General features: G+C 37.2%; 1 protein-coding gene across 2 annotated transcripts; it reads right to left on the minus strand.

The window, feature by feature from the left end:
* Nucleotides 1-2544: 2544 nt before the first annotated feature.
* Nucleotides 2545-12262, minus strand: LOC133792712 (uncharacterized). Of its 2 annotated transcripts, XM_062230617.1 has the most exons (9): nt 11978-12262; nt 11713-11789; nt 11374-11447; nt 9303-9400; nt 4090-4481; nt 3769-4016; nt 3474-3701; nt 3125-3319; nt 2545-3052 (listed from the first exon to the last, which is right to left on the minus strand). In XM_062230617.1, the coding sequence occupies exons 5-9, from the start codon at nt 4469-4471 to the stop codon at nt 2681-2683; spliced, it is 1425 nt and encodes a 474-aa protein (XP_062086601.1). In that variant the 5' UTR covers nt 4472-4481; nt 9303-9400; nt 11374-11447; nt 11713-11789; nt 11978-12262; the 3' UTR covers nt 2545-2680. The 2 variants fall into 2 exon arrangements, with proteins under 2 accessions (XP_062086601.1, XP_062086600.1); XM_062230616.1 differs by lacking the exons at nt 9303-9400; nt 11374-11447; nt 11713-11789; nt 11978-12262 and adding an exon at nt 7577-7711.
* Between the last annotated feature and the right edge of the window lie 2496 nt (nt 12263-14758).

Below are 14758 nucleotides of genomic sequence, written 5' to 3' on the forward strand. Positions count from 1 at the left end.
CAAGTCCTTGAAACTGTTCTCACACCTGTCTGTCCATACATACTTAGTCTTCTTACGCATCAATTCGGTCAATGGTGTGGCTATTCTGGAGAATCCCTCAACGAACTGTCGATAGTACCCTGCCAATCCCAAAAAGCTCCTAATCTCTAGTACACTACTCGGCCTGGGCCAATCCCTCACCGCCTCAATCTTACTTGGGTCAACTAGAATCCCTTCCTTACTGACAATATGACCCAGAAATGTTACTTAGGGCAGCCAAAACTCATACTTGTTGAACTTAGCATATAACCTATGCTCTCTCAACCGCTGTAATACCAGATGTAAATGTTGCTCATGCTATGTCTCTAATTGAGAGTACACCAGTATGTCATAAATGAATATGATCACAAACTTGTCCAGATAATCCTTGAAGACCCTATTCATCAAGTCGATAAAGGCTGCTGGGGCGTTGGTTAATCCAAATGACATAACCAAGAATTCATAGTGTCCATACCTCATGCGGAAAGCAGTCTTCGGTATGTCCTCCTCTTTAATCCTTAACTGGTGGTAGCCCGACTGAAGATCGATCTTAGAGAATACTGTCTTCCCTTGTAACTGGTTAAACAAGTCGTCGATCCTTGGTTGTGGGTACTTGTTCTTAATGGTCAAATTGTTCAATTCCCTGTAGTCAATACACATCCTTAAGGATCCATCATTCTTCTTGACGAACAACACTGGAGCACCCCATGGCGAAAAACTCAGTTTGATGAATCCCAAATGCAATAACTCTTGCAACTGAATCTTCATTTCCTTCAACTCTGTCGGAGTCATTCTATAAGGTGTCCTAGATACCGGATCCGCCCTTGGCATGAACTCTATGACATACTCGATCTCTCAGTGTGGGGGCAACCCTGGCAAGTCTCCGAGGAACAAAACAGGAAACTCACATACCAGTCTGGTCTCATATGGTCCAACTAACACTACTCTGGAGGTATCCACAATTTTTGCCAGGAATCCTATGCAACCCTCATGCATCAGGTCTCTAGCCTTCAGTGCTGAAATCATAAGTACTCGTGGTCCACTCACTATCCCCACAAATACAAAAGATACCTCCCCTTCCGATTCAAAGGTCATCATCCTATGCTTGCAGTCAATCGTCACCCCATACTTCGATAACCAATCCATCCCTAGGATCATATCAAAGTCATCCATTTCTAGCTCAATCAGATCCACAGATAACTCCCTACTGTCTATCTCTACTGGCAATGCTTTAACCCATCTCCTAGAGACTACCAGTTCCTCAGTCGGCAACAAAGTCTGAAATCCCCTAGCATACAAATCACTAGGTCTACACATCTGATCTATCACTCTACCAGAAACAAATGAATGAGTAGCCCTCAAATCAATCAATGCAGTAAAAGAAGAACCAGCACTAGAAATCTGACCTGTCACAACTGAGGGTCTAGCCTCAGCCTCAGTCTGGGTCAAGGTAAATACTTTGGCAGGAGTGAGCCTGTCGCTCTGTTTCGGCTCTTCTTTCTTGGCTTTTGGGCAATCCTTCCTCAAATGACTGATGCTCCCACAAGTAAAGTAGGCCCTAATCCTACACTCTCCCTAATTTCGTCGTCTGCACCAAGGACACACTAGGAAACTCCTCCAGTTGTCTCCCCTGCCTTGACGACCACTAAAAGCACCTCGTGCCCTCCTATCCGAACTAGGAGGAACAAAAGAGTCTGGAGCCTTCCTTTTCTGCTTACTAGGGCCACTACTCTGGCTAGATCTAGTAAAAGGAGGCACCGTCCTCCAAGCATCGCGCCTAGCAACACCCTCTCTCCATATCTGATCCTCGGCCCCCTCAGCTGTAAGGGCCTTGTCCACTACCTGTGCATAAGTGGTTGTTCGCGGATCCAAAGTTATCTTGACGTCATGGGCGATCATGACATTCAACCCCCGCACAAACCGATCTCTTCGTGCCATGTCAGTCAGCACCAAATCCAGCGCAAACTTCGCTAACCGGTTGAACTTCAAAGCATACTCAGTAACCTTCATCCGGTCTTGAGTCAGATTGGTAAGCTCATCAACCACTACAAGAAAATGGGGTCTTTACCTACCAATTATAAGTGTAGGTAAAACTTGCCTAATGGTGGGTAATATGGTTTACCTACCAATATTGAATTGGTAGAGATTGGTAGGTAAAAGTTAGTGGGGAAATAGTCTTTACCTACACTTATTAACATTGGTAGGTAAAAGAATCAGTGGACCCCACTAAGTTGTAAATCAATTGATGAGTCATCAGATGACGTGTTTGATGTGGCATCCTATGTGGCATCCTACGTGGCATCCTATGTGGCATCCTACGTGGTATCCTACGTGGCATCCTATGTGGCATTCTGCGTGGCATCCTACGTGGCATCATTTTATTAGCCCACATAGCATTATTTTATTGGTTTGTTACACAATTTATATTTTGTTCAAATTTAATGGTTATGTGTAGGTAAAAGATAATAACAGTTATTTGTAAATGTTCTATATTAGAAATAAACTAGAAAAAAAACCATTCAATAATAAAATATTTAATGCTAAAATTCTTTATAATGTTCAATACTAAAATAAGTTATAAAGTTATCATTTTAAGGTTACCCCTACCAAAATAAAAAAAACTTCATAAAGTTCATTCCTTAGTAAAATTAATGTAAATAAACTAAGAATCATCTTGTGACTCCCGAACTGAAATAGATGGCGACTCTCTTAAATTTGCATCTGAAGCTTGGTCTGTTGGAGGTGGTGGAGGCGGTGCCATCAAATTGTTATGACGAAGTATATCCACAACTACACTAAGTTGTTCGCTAGTAGCATTAAGGCGGGAAGTTGTATCATTAAGTCGTTCAAGTAACTCTTCATAAGTTGGTTGATTACCCACAATATTTTCACGATGTGAAGTAGAAGTTGTGACACTAGGAGACCGCCCCCACCCTCGCAAGTATACCGAATCACGTCCAAGTACACGCTCCATAATCTCTTTATCAGACAGTTCTTCTGGAGGATGTTGACCCCTTAACTCCATCATTTTATCCTAATATTATATTTAATTAATTATTAGTAAGAAATATAATAAATATGATAAATAAAAATTTAAATTACTTACATATAATGGCCCGAGCTCTATTCCAGTCCATCCTTTCTCAGCATCATAATGCTTTAGACGCCATGTCTCAATTTGACCGGTAGGAGAAGTTAACACCATTCCACGTCGAATGTGATGTCGTGGTGTGGAGACTGAACCATTTTTCGACTCCCATTTCCTCTTTGATCGATTGGTAGTATTCTTTAATGCTCTTTCCTAAAGAAATAAATCCAAATAAAATTTATTAGAAAAAATTTTACACAACATTTTCTTTTGAACAACACAATGTCTATTTATTACAAACTTTATTGAACAGTTTAACACTAAAATCTGTAAATCAAAGACAAAACAAAATACTAAAACATGTTACCTTAAATTCAGGAGAACACCAACGATCACACAAAATCATCCAATCTTCTTGATGTTGTTCTTTTAAGTCTGGATGACGTTTGCTCTTGGCCATCTCAAGATCATTTTCTCCTCCAATTTCTTTGAAATATAAGTGCAGCTTGTACTTATGACCCTTCCAAGCTTTTCTCATTTGCTCATCAATGCATTTTTTAGTTGTCTCATCATTCAAGTTGATGTCAAAATGTTCCTATAACATAAAACAATATTAATTATAAATATTACAAATATAAATGTAATATTGTGAAATGACTTACCAAAAGATAGTGTCGCAATGGAGCTCTCACATCTTCTGGGACCATTCTCCACTCTTTATAATGAAATGTACCATGATTCCGAATAATGAATCCAATCTCATTATTAAATTTCTCAGCATTAGTACAAATTGGTTGACGACACTCCGCATTAAAAGTCACTGACAACTTTCCAGTTGATGATGCCTTAGCTATAGTTGTAGTTGTCAAGCCGCGAGTAACTCCACGTGGCTTAAAGGAAGATGTTTGTCCTACAATACAATATAATCTTAATTGAAATAAATAGAAGTTTAAAGAAATGAACATGAAAGACATTAAATTTACCTGATGGAACTTGGGAAGATTGATTATCATCTTCGGTATCAAAATGGGTCGTCACATTGACTTGTTCACCCTGTACAGTGGGGTGTGTGGAGCCTTGAGGGTGTTCTCTCTCTACATTAGATTGTGGGGTGGTTCTAGGTCGTTGACTGAGTACCGTAGATCGAGTGGTGCGACAAACTTGTTGATTCTCTAAACTCGACCGAGTAGTGCGAATAACTTGTGTAGGTGGAGCAGGAGGATCAATGACTGGTTCAACTTGTTGATTCTCTATTCTCAACCGAGTAGTGCGAACAACTTGTGAAGGTGGAGCAGGAGGATCAATGACTGGTTCAACTTGTTGACTTTGAGCAGTAGATCGAGTGGTGCGACGACCAGGTGCCATGACTAAAATTCTGTGAAATAAAACAAAGAAAATGATTAGTAAATAAATATTTACAAATATTAAGAAACTAACTATGAATTAAGAATCTGGATATCTTGTTTCATCTCAGATTTTGCAAACCTTAGTTTATGTACTTGTATTTCTGTTTGTGTACAGGGTGCTTGGCTAGTTGGCTAGTTGGGGAAGAACATTTGTAGACAAATTTCACGAGGCACTAACTGATCAATGACAAGATGAGTAACTATGAATTAAGAATCTGCATCATCATCACATTCTGATTCTGTATAACTTTTTGTGTCATCACTTGAGAGAAATGTTTCATTATTAGAGAATATATTTCCTTCATCAAAATCTTCATCTAAGTCACAATCCTTGTCAACATTTTGATTTTGGTTTAAAAGTAAATCAACAACAAGTTGGTCTGAAAGAGTTACAGAAGGAACATCTAATCGAACTAAAGACGAACTTTCAATGAAATCCTCAGTTGGTTGAAAAGGTGGCAATTGAAATGATTCTTCTTCTTGAAACACATCATTATTTACTGTCTCTTCTATAATTTCAGGAATGTCATAAATAGATCGATGATTTACTTTTTGAACAATTCGCCAATTTGAACCACGCTTCATATCAAGCAAATAGAAAACTTGTTGTGCTTGAGTTGCCAAGATAAATGGTTCATTAGAATACCAATCAGTAGATGTATTGATGGAAGTCAAATTATGATCCACAACAATTGATCTACCTTTTGGATTAGAGTTATACCACTTGCAACGAAATAAGAACACCTTCCGATCTAAAACGAATGACAACTGCAAAATCTCAATCAAGACACCATAGTATAGGATATTAATATTGTCATGATCACCTTCAGTGCAAATTCCAGAACATTGTGTCTTAAGAGTATCGTCACGCTCTTTACATCGAAATCGAACACCATTTACAATACAACTTTGGTAGGTGCTGTACCGTTCAAGTGGACCTTGAGATAAAGAGTACAAATCATCATTGGCAAGAGGTGATTTTTGAACTCGCATTTGAGACACCTGTAGTATGAAAGAATTTGAATTATGATGAATGATGTCACAACTTAAGAATTTAGTAAGAAACCATTAAAGATAATCTCTTACTTTATTCTTAAACCAAGAAGGAAATTGTTCTTTGTGCTCTAAGGCAACTTCTGAATCTGAAAGACCTTTTTCTTCCAACAACTTTATATGATCACTACATTCAAATTCATTTCTATGAATAAGTAAATGATATTTTGTTGAGATAATTTAGAAGAATAAAAGAAATTGTTACTTACTCGATAAAATGTTGGATATCATCTACAGAATTGTTCAATATATACCATTGAACAACTTGTCTCCAATTTTGAAGCAATTTGATAGTAGATGCCCCTAATGGACGAACATTGGAGTTGAAAACATCTAACTTATGATTTGGAGAAGGTATATCCCAATTACGCTCGGGTCTTGTGAATCTTGTCTCTATGTTAGAAACATATCTTGACAAGAAAGTTACAGCTTCATCTACAACAAAAGCTTCTGCTATTGAACCATCAGGCCGAGACATGTTTCTCACATATTTCTTGTACAAACCCATATGGCGCTCTATCCCAAACATCCATCTCGAAGCAACTGGACCACCTAATAACACTTGATCGGGTAGGTGAACACAAAGATGAACCATTATGGTAAAAAATGATGGGGGAAATATCTTTTCCAACTTGCACAAAATTATTACAATTCCATCTCTCAATTCTTCTATGTCAGAAATTTGTAATGTTTTTGCACAAATTTTTTGAAAGAATTGGCAGAGTTCAATCAAAGTACCACGAATGTTGTCTGTCAGAAAAGGAAGTAATGCAGCTGGTAATATCTTATGAAGTAAAACATGACAATCATGAGTTTTCATTCCTCCTAGTTTGTCATTATCTGTTACACATCGACTAATATTCGAAGCATATCCATCCGGTAATCTAACACTTTGAATGAATTTACAAAAATCTTTGCATTCTTCTCTCGTCAAAGTGTAACTAGCATAAGGTTTTTCAAGCTTGTTATTAGATAGGTCCTTCTTCAGCCAAAGCTCTTCACGAATATTAAGATTTTGTAAATCCTTACGAGCTTTTAAAGTGTCTTTCAATTTGCCTTCAATGTCTAAAAGTGTTCCAATAATGTTATCACATACATTTTTCTCTATATGCATCACATCAAGATTGTGACGCAACAAGAGCTTTGACCAGTATGGCAATTCAAACAAAACACTTCTTTTACACCAAATCAGCTCTTTCTCTCCACGCTTACGTTTTCTAGAAGAATTACTTGGTGCTTTACCAGGGGTATGAATAGGAATTTCATCCAATTGCTTTAAAATGTCGTCACCAGTAAAAGTTCTAGGAGGGCCACGTAATTCAGTAGATCCATCATATTCTTTACTTTTTCTCCAAGCATGGTTTCTTTTCAAATAACATCGATGTCCCATGAAACATTGTTTGTCAGTTATTCTTCTAGATCTTGTATCTTCAAGACAAACAGGACATGCTAATTTACCAGCAGTGCTCCACCCAGACAAGTATGCATAAGCAGGAAAATCACTAATTGTCCACAAGACTGCAGCTCGAAGTTTAAACATGCATTGACCATACAAATCATATGCATTGACTCCATCCCATAACTCTTTAAGCTCTTCAATTAATGGCATCAAGAACACATCATAATCTTTTCCAGGAGATTTAGGGCCTGGAATTAACAAAGACATGAGATAGTTTGTTCCATTAGGAGAAGCCCAAGGTGGCATATTGTACGGAATTAATATCACTGGCCACAAACTATAGGTTGATGTCATATTAGAGAAAGGGTTAAACCCATCTGACGCCAACCCCATTCGTACACTCCTAGAATCAGCTGCAAAGTCAGGATAAACATTGTCGAAATGCTTCCAAGCATCCCCATCAGCAGGATGACGTAAAATCCCGGCTTCATTTTTCCGTACCTCTTTATGCCATCGCATATCTTTAGAAGTGTGCTTCGAACTAAACATTCTCTTAAGTCGTGCCTTGATTGGGAACCATCTAAGTCGTTTATGTGGGATTTGATTTCGTACATAACGACTAGACTTGCATACAGGACATGACACTGCATTTGCATTCTCACCATAAAACAATGCACAATCGTATTGACAAACATCAATTTGCTCATAGCCTAAGCCCACCTCACAAAGAAGCTTCCTCGTCTGGTAATAATTCACTGGGCACTGATTACCCTCGGGCAATATCTCTCTCAAACACTCCAAAAGACGGTCGAATGATTTATCTGTCCATTTGTTAAGCACTTTGAGATTCATCAACTTCACCGTCGCGCTTAAGACAGAGAAACCTTTACAATTATTGTACAAAGGCTTATGAAGTGACTCAAACAATGCATCATACTTGTCATCCACATTAAGTGGAGATTCATCATTGAAGTCACTAGTTGGACCAATGTCAAAATACTTACTACCAATAGCATCATGAAGACCTGCCGCCAAATCATCACTCTGATCCGAATCTTCGACATTATCCTCGGTATCAAATAATCCATCATCTTCTACTTCCTCTACTTGCTCACCATGGTGATACCACCTTGTGTAAGTACTAAGAAATCCATGAGTGATCAAGTGCAACTTTATCACATGCATGTATTGTGATTTCTTATTCACGCATCGACAACAAGGGCATAGAACCATCCCATTGGAGTCCATGGAGTGTCTTGCAACACTAATGAATTCATTCATTCCAGCAGCATATTCTGCTGAAAGTTTATTTGGTATATTTATCCAATGACGATCCATGAACCAACAAAATGGGGTCCCTTGTTGTAGTTGGTAGAGCTGATGATGAACCCAAATTCTAGAAAGAACACAGAGGAGAACAAGAGCAAGAAAAAGAATAAGAAAGGATGGTAAATATTAAAGATTTTTCTCTTTCGTAGATTATTATAAATGAATTAGGAAAATAAGAAAGAAGAGAGAGTGGGAGATTGATTTGGGGGAAGTGATATGAAAATGGAGAGGCTAAAAAGGATGAGGAAAACAATGAAAATTGTTATGGTTCAGCTACTTGGGGCAGCTAAACTGAGAATCATGGAAGTTGCTGCTAGACAAGCATCTCTCATGGACATTGCATTTTTTGGGGAGGTTCAATTTAGTAACATGGGATTTGATCTATCACAAGGATTCATGAATGCATCTTTATTATTAATTCTTTCTTTTTTTTAAAAAAAAACAATATTGAATTAAAAGAACTATTGTCGTTATATAGAAACATATAAATATATGTATGTATATATATGTGATGCACATATTTTTTTACATATTCAAAGGTTACTACTACTGCCCAGGAGGAGGCTTTAAAGATTCTTTCCACCCCAGTAAACAAGGGGCTTTAATTTTTCTTCTTCCACATGAATTATTAATATTTCACAAAGCAAGTAAACCATAACAATTTGTCTCTGAATCTAAACTAAGTACCAATAGAAAATGACAGTAAACTTATTAAATAGTGTTAATTTACTGATTTTTTATTTTATTATTTTGTAGTATCTTCCAAAGAAACTACACTTATAATCAATCTTAGTACATAAACAACAAAGGGAAAGCCACTAACAACAAGTCATAAACAAAGTACCAAAGACAAAATACAAAAGAAATAGCATAGACAAATTCAAATGCATAAACAACCAATCACAAAAACTATAAACAAAGCACCAAAAAGTGCCTCAGGACAATGATTCATCATCAAACTTTCAGATTAGTAAGGATTTGATATCACTATAAATCATAAAAATGTAACCTCAAGGCTTCCAAGGCTAAATTCCAAAAGTGTTAAAGCCGCCAAGCCTAATTCCAAAATCACAGAGCCACCCAGACCAAGCCCAAAACCTCAAAGCACTACAAGAAATTCATATTACAATTAAATTCTGATTGAAAATAATGATCAACAATAAAACAACAAGAATTCAATCATGCTCGTATTTACACATTCAAAATCAATCAAAACTAAAATAAAATCAGATCTGAAAGTTATACAAAATTTTTAGAAAACATAACTTGCAAACAAACATAACTCAAAAACCCCAAAATCTTTACATCCCATAAAGCATAAAAATGTAATTCTAGCTAAAGAGAAATTCAAAAACAATGAGAGAAAAGAAATCAGAAGAAAATTTACTGATTATGAACGAAACTAGAATATGTCTTCACTTACAAATTTAGAAAAAGTAACAAAATAGCTGTTTTAAAATATATATAATTTAATAATTAAAAAATCAATTAGCAAAAGTACAGGTTTACTAGCTTGATATTTATAAAAGAACTGAATGAAAATTCAGCAAGATATTAATTCACAAATACTTTAGACTCAGAACTATTCCATACAGTAATTTTTTAGCAATGTTGGAATTTTTGCAAATAACATTAATTCTAGCTATACAAGTAATACAGAGAAGTAATGAGAAAATTTGAGAATGTAAGGAAACTTTGCTTGTGTGATTAGTTGCCTTGACGTTAACCTCTAACTCTATATGCTTATTTATATTGCCATCTGTGATATCAATGAATGGTTGAGCTAAAGTCAAATAATGATATTATTTTTGGCCTTATCTTTTGCTTTCAATATATTTTATCCTACAATTGGCATTTTTATATTATTATCTGAACCTTAATTGGTCTATTGCATTTGTCTCTTTGTTTTCGTATTGATACTAATAATAACTATAATAATGCTCATCACAGTTTTCGATTGAGGCCAAAAACGAAAAAGGAGATAAAGAGATAAGAGTCACTGAAAACCAGTAAAATTCTTAAACTAGAGTCGTAGTAGTTCACATTCTATTGCATTGGCCACACTTTTACAAGTGGTCATACAAAAGTGATTGATATACAAATCAAAGAACTTTTTTCTGCAAAAGCTAGCTAAACTAATGGCGTTCTAACTATTTTAATAAAAATAAAAACTTTCTGCTCAGTTTCTACGGTGCTGTACTTTGACTAAGTATAGCATTTGTTACTGCTATTGGGAAAATTTATTGACGTCTCAGTTGGACATGGCGACGAAGAGTCCTAGAGCAAGCTCGGCTTCCATGGATCCGTCATAGCCGTATTCAAAGGTGGCAACGGTAAACTATTATATGGATTAAAACCAAGGGATCGAACAGCCTCCCACGTCTGATCTTGATCATCATGATTATTGATCATTGAACTTTGATCTGTACTAGTAGTAGTAGTACTACTACTAACCATGTTGCCAAGAATATTCCCTTGAAAAAACTCATATGGAAACCCCATTGAGAAGCCATTAACATCGTTAGTACATTGGTCCTGTGATATTCCACAGATCAAATCAACACCCTGATGATCATGAGAGGCCTTAGAGCCAAAATGATCATGCCTATGATCTCCAAGCACCGAAGACGTGTTTAGTAACATGGAAGGAGATATATTATCTGGAGGGGCTGAAAAGAGGAAGCTAGCTGGGGAAAAATTGATCTCCACAGCTTGAAATGTTAATATTGGAGTTATGATAGGCCTTGTAAGAAGCAAAGTCAACGGGAGGGTAAGTCAAACTTGTGCTACTAGTATTGGTAGAGGAGTTTTGTATGTCATTTCTATTAGTACTAGTACAACAAAACTGGATCGGTGAACTAGTTTTTGTCACTAGTGACATATTATTATTGCTCTGAACTAAACTGAGTAGTACAGCTTGGTTGATCTGGTAAGTGAGAAACCCAAGACTGAGAGAGAGCTATAAACACGATGATTTATCTTCAATTCGTTTTTTTTCTTCACATAACATAAATAAGCAATAAAATCCCATGTGTTATTTGGACTATACTGTTAAAAAAGATTAAAAAAAAAATACTCACTGCAATATACAAATTGGTTGAGATCAAGAGTCACCCGGCCCTGCTTAGCAGTATCAAATGAATCAAACATATTACTGCAACGAGCAAAACAACAGCAGAAAATGAGTAAGCCTCCGTTATGACCTTATGACCATTTTGAACTGGTGTAGATGATAAATTATACATGTTCAAGAGTTTCACTTGAAGCCAAACGCCTTTATATGATTAAGAGTGTGGAACAAAATATGTATACAATGCTGAGAGACATATCGATTGTGTGTATAAAATTCATTCTAAGCACATAAAACTTTTGTTATTTATTCCGAGAAAAAACTTGTATTTCTGTCGAGAGAAACTTACCGAGCTGACTGCAAAAATATACAAAGAGATATGAAATCATCTAATCTGAATCTTCCATTCTTCTTTTGATCAAAACTCTGCACAAATTATAAAAGAATATGCTATGACAGCCATAAACTTATTATGTATAAACATCATTAGAAAATCCCAAGTAAATCTATAATTTTTCACAGCCCAGTGGAGTGTATTAAGCTTCAAGAAATCAAATACAGAAAAGTTATTTCTAAATATACTAAAAAAAAACAAATCAGGACATTTCAGTTACCGTGTCCGTGTGTGATCGAGATGAGAGTCGTCCTGCGCCGGAGAGAGAGACGGTGCTTGGTCACTTCGATCTGATCTGGTGAGAGCTTCAGTATTTCACAATATGTGAGAACGGAAGGGAAGCAGTGAACGGAACGGAAGGGAAGCACGGAACGGAACGGAACGGAAGCTGTGTAAGAACAGGGAATGGAAACAGTGATCTGATCTGGAAGGGTGCGTGCGGAACGGAAGGGAAGCAGTGAACGGAACAGTGAACGGAACGGAAGGGAAGCAGGAACGGAAGGGAACGGAAGCTGTGTAAGAACAAGGAAAGGAAACAGTGATCTGGTGCGTGAAAGGGTAATAATATATCATATATATATATACATATATAGCATGCATGAAAGGGTAATAATATATCATATATATATATACATATATAGCATATAATATATTTGTTAATTGGATAAAAAAGAAAAAATAGGCAGCATGCGTGAAAGGGTAATAATATATCATATATATATATACATATATAGCATATAATATATTTGTTAATTGGATAAAAAAGAAAAAATAGGCAAGATGATAGACACATCAGCTTACACATCATCAATATTATCACACATATGCTTACACATAAGCATTTATAAAAATAAAAAATAAAAAATAAGCAAAAATTGGAGGAAAAATTGAGCGGGAATTGTAAAAATTTTCCCTCAAAAATAAATGTGGGCAATGTTTCCATATTAGTAGGTAATATTGGTAGGAAATAATATTTCTGAATTAATATACTAATGACAAATAATTACTTACCAATATTATTTACCAATAAATATTGGTAGGCAAAACATTACTTTCCCTACCAATATATATTGGCAGGTAAAATATTGGTAGGTAAAGATCAGATTTCTTGTAGTGAACCTTCACAGCTCGGACTGCGACATTGTAATACTTCTCATTGAAAATGTTTATGAACTCTTCCCAGGTCATAACCATAATATTCCTCCTCTGACACACCATATCCCACCAGGTGCGGGCATTTTCTCTTAACATGTAGCTGGCGTAAGCTACTCTCTCATTCCCTTCCACCCTCATGAAATCCAGGATGGAAGAAATCATGTTCATCCACTGCTCTGCTCGCAGTGGGTCTGGACCACCCTCAAAGGTGGGAGGATGTTACTTCCTGAACCTCTCATACAAAGGTTCCCATCTATTTTCCACAGTAAGCTGGGCTGGTACTGGCGCTATAGCCTATGGAACCTGTAACCCAATGCACTAAGGAGGGGTATGTTGCCTCAACTGTCGAAGCTCTTCTTCTGTTCGGTGAAGTCTAGCTTCCATTTTAGCAAATAACTGTTGCCAATTCGGTAGGGCAGGTGGAGGGTCCTGACCTTGGTTGTCATCCTCGGTCATATTGCCGCGGTGTCTGATTGATTGTCGAGGCTTTACCACAATATGCCTGCAATCAATGACGCTATTTATCAGGCATGATAACAACATCCAAAACCACCTCCCACATTCATCAACCAATCACATCCAACATATCCACATATCATAGAAATCATACAACAATCAAGGGGCCATGCCCTAGCATCATGCATATATCAGTTCATTCATTCATCATGCTCTATTAAATATTCAGGCAAACAGGGCACTTTACACAAACAATTAAACATATAATTCATTAAATACCAACCAACCCTGAGTCAAGCTTGTCATTGGAAGCGAGCGTATATGTTCGGTCGATCTCCAGGAACCATAAACCTTGGCTCACTCTGATACCAAGTTGTAACGCCCTACTTCCTTAGAGTCGTTACTAAGTGAGTTCAAAATGTTCCATTAGCTCGCTAATCGAGGTTTTTAGGTTAAAAGTGTGACTAAAGCAAAACAAAGCTTGTTTAAAGATATTAAGTATAAAATTTTTAGTTATTCATTGAAATTGTAAAGAGTTTTACAGTTAGGATCCCAAAATATTATTTAGAAAATACAATACAAATCAAAATATACACATGGTCGACCTAGGCGACAAAACAACTACTACAATACATTTTTCCAAAAATAACCGTAGCCGTGGCGGCCAGGCAGGCCGAACATGTACCCGTCGCTCCACGTTCTCCGTACTCATGGTTGGTCGACCTTTCTTTTGCCCTTACCTGCACCATAGAGCACCCGTGAGTTAAAGCCCAACAAGAAAACTCAACACAAAACATACAACATATGCATAACAATCCATAGTATATAACAAAACAACCAACAGGCTAAACACGTAGCGGCCACGTCGTCTCAGGCACTTTACCTGGCCCTGGGTTCACGGTCTTCACCAAGAGGGTGACTTCAGCACCCTAGGAGGGTCTCGTCCTAACGGCATGCACTCAGCGGGCTCAACGCCGATCCCGGCCTTCGCCATTCCCGACCTTCGCCATTCAATCACAAACATGTATCACATGGCATAATAATCGCAGATAATTTAATCACACATTAAGCACAAGTATTAGGGTCGTGCCCTGCAATACAAACAATGGGGCCATGCCCTGATCTACGAGTACAACAGTTTCCTTACCTGTGTCCCGAGCTATTCAAGCACCGCGATCACGAGCACAGTCCTCTAACCCGAGCCTTGATGAAATCCTAGTCACAATGCATGTATAATAATCATCCATCAGGTTCTAGACCAATAAATAACTTAAGAGTATTAATCTACTCTCCGAGACCTTGGATTCTACCAAACCGGGTAGTAAAATCCTTCCCGAGCCTTAACATTCGATTTCCCGAGCCTTAAAGCCCTAATCTCCCATATTTTCCA

This window comes from Humulus lupulus, chromosome 7 (genome assembly GCF_963169125.1).
Source record: "Humulus lupulus chromosome 7, drHumLupu1.1, whole genome shotgun sequence".
Lineage (NCBI taxonomy): Eukaryota > Viridiplantae > Streptophyta > Magnoliopsida > Rosales > Cannabaceae > Humulus > Humulus lupulus.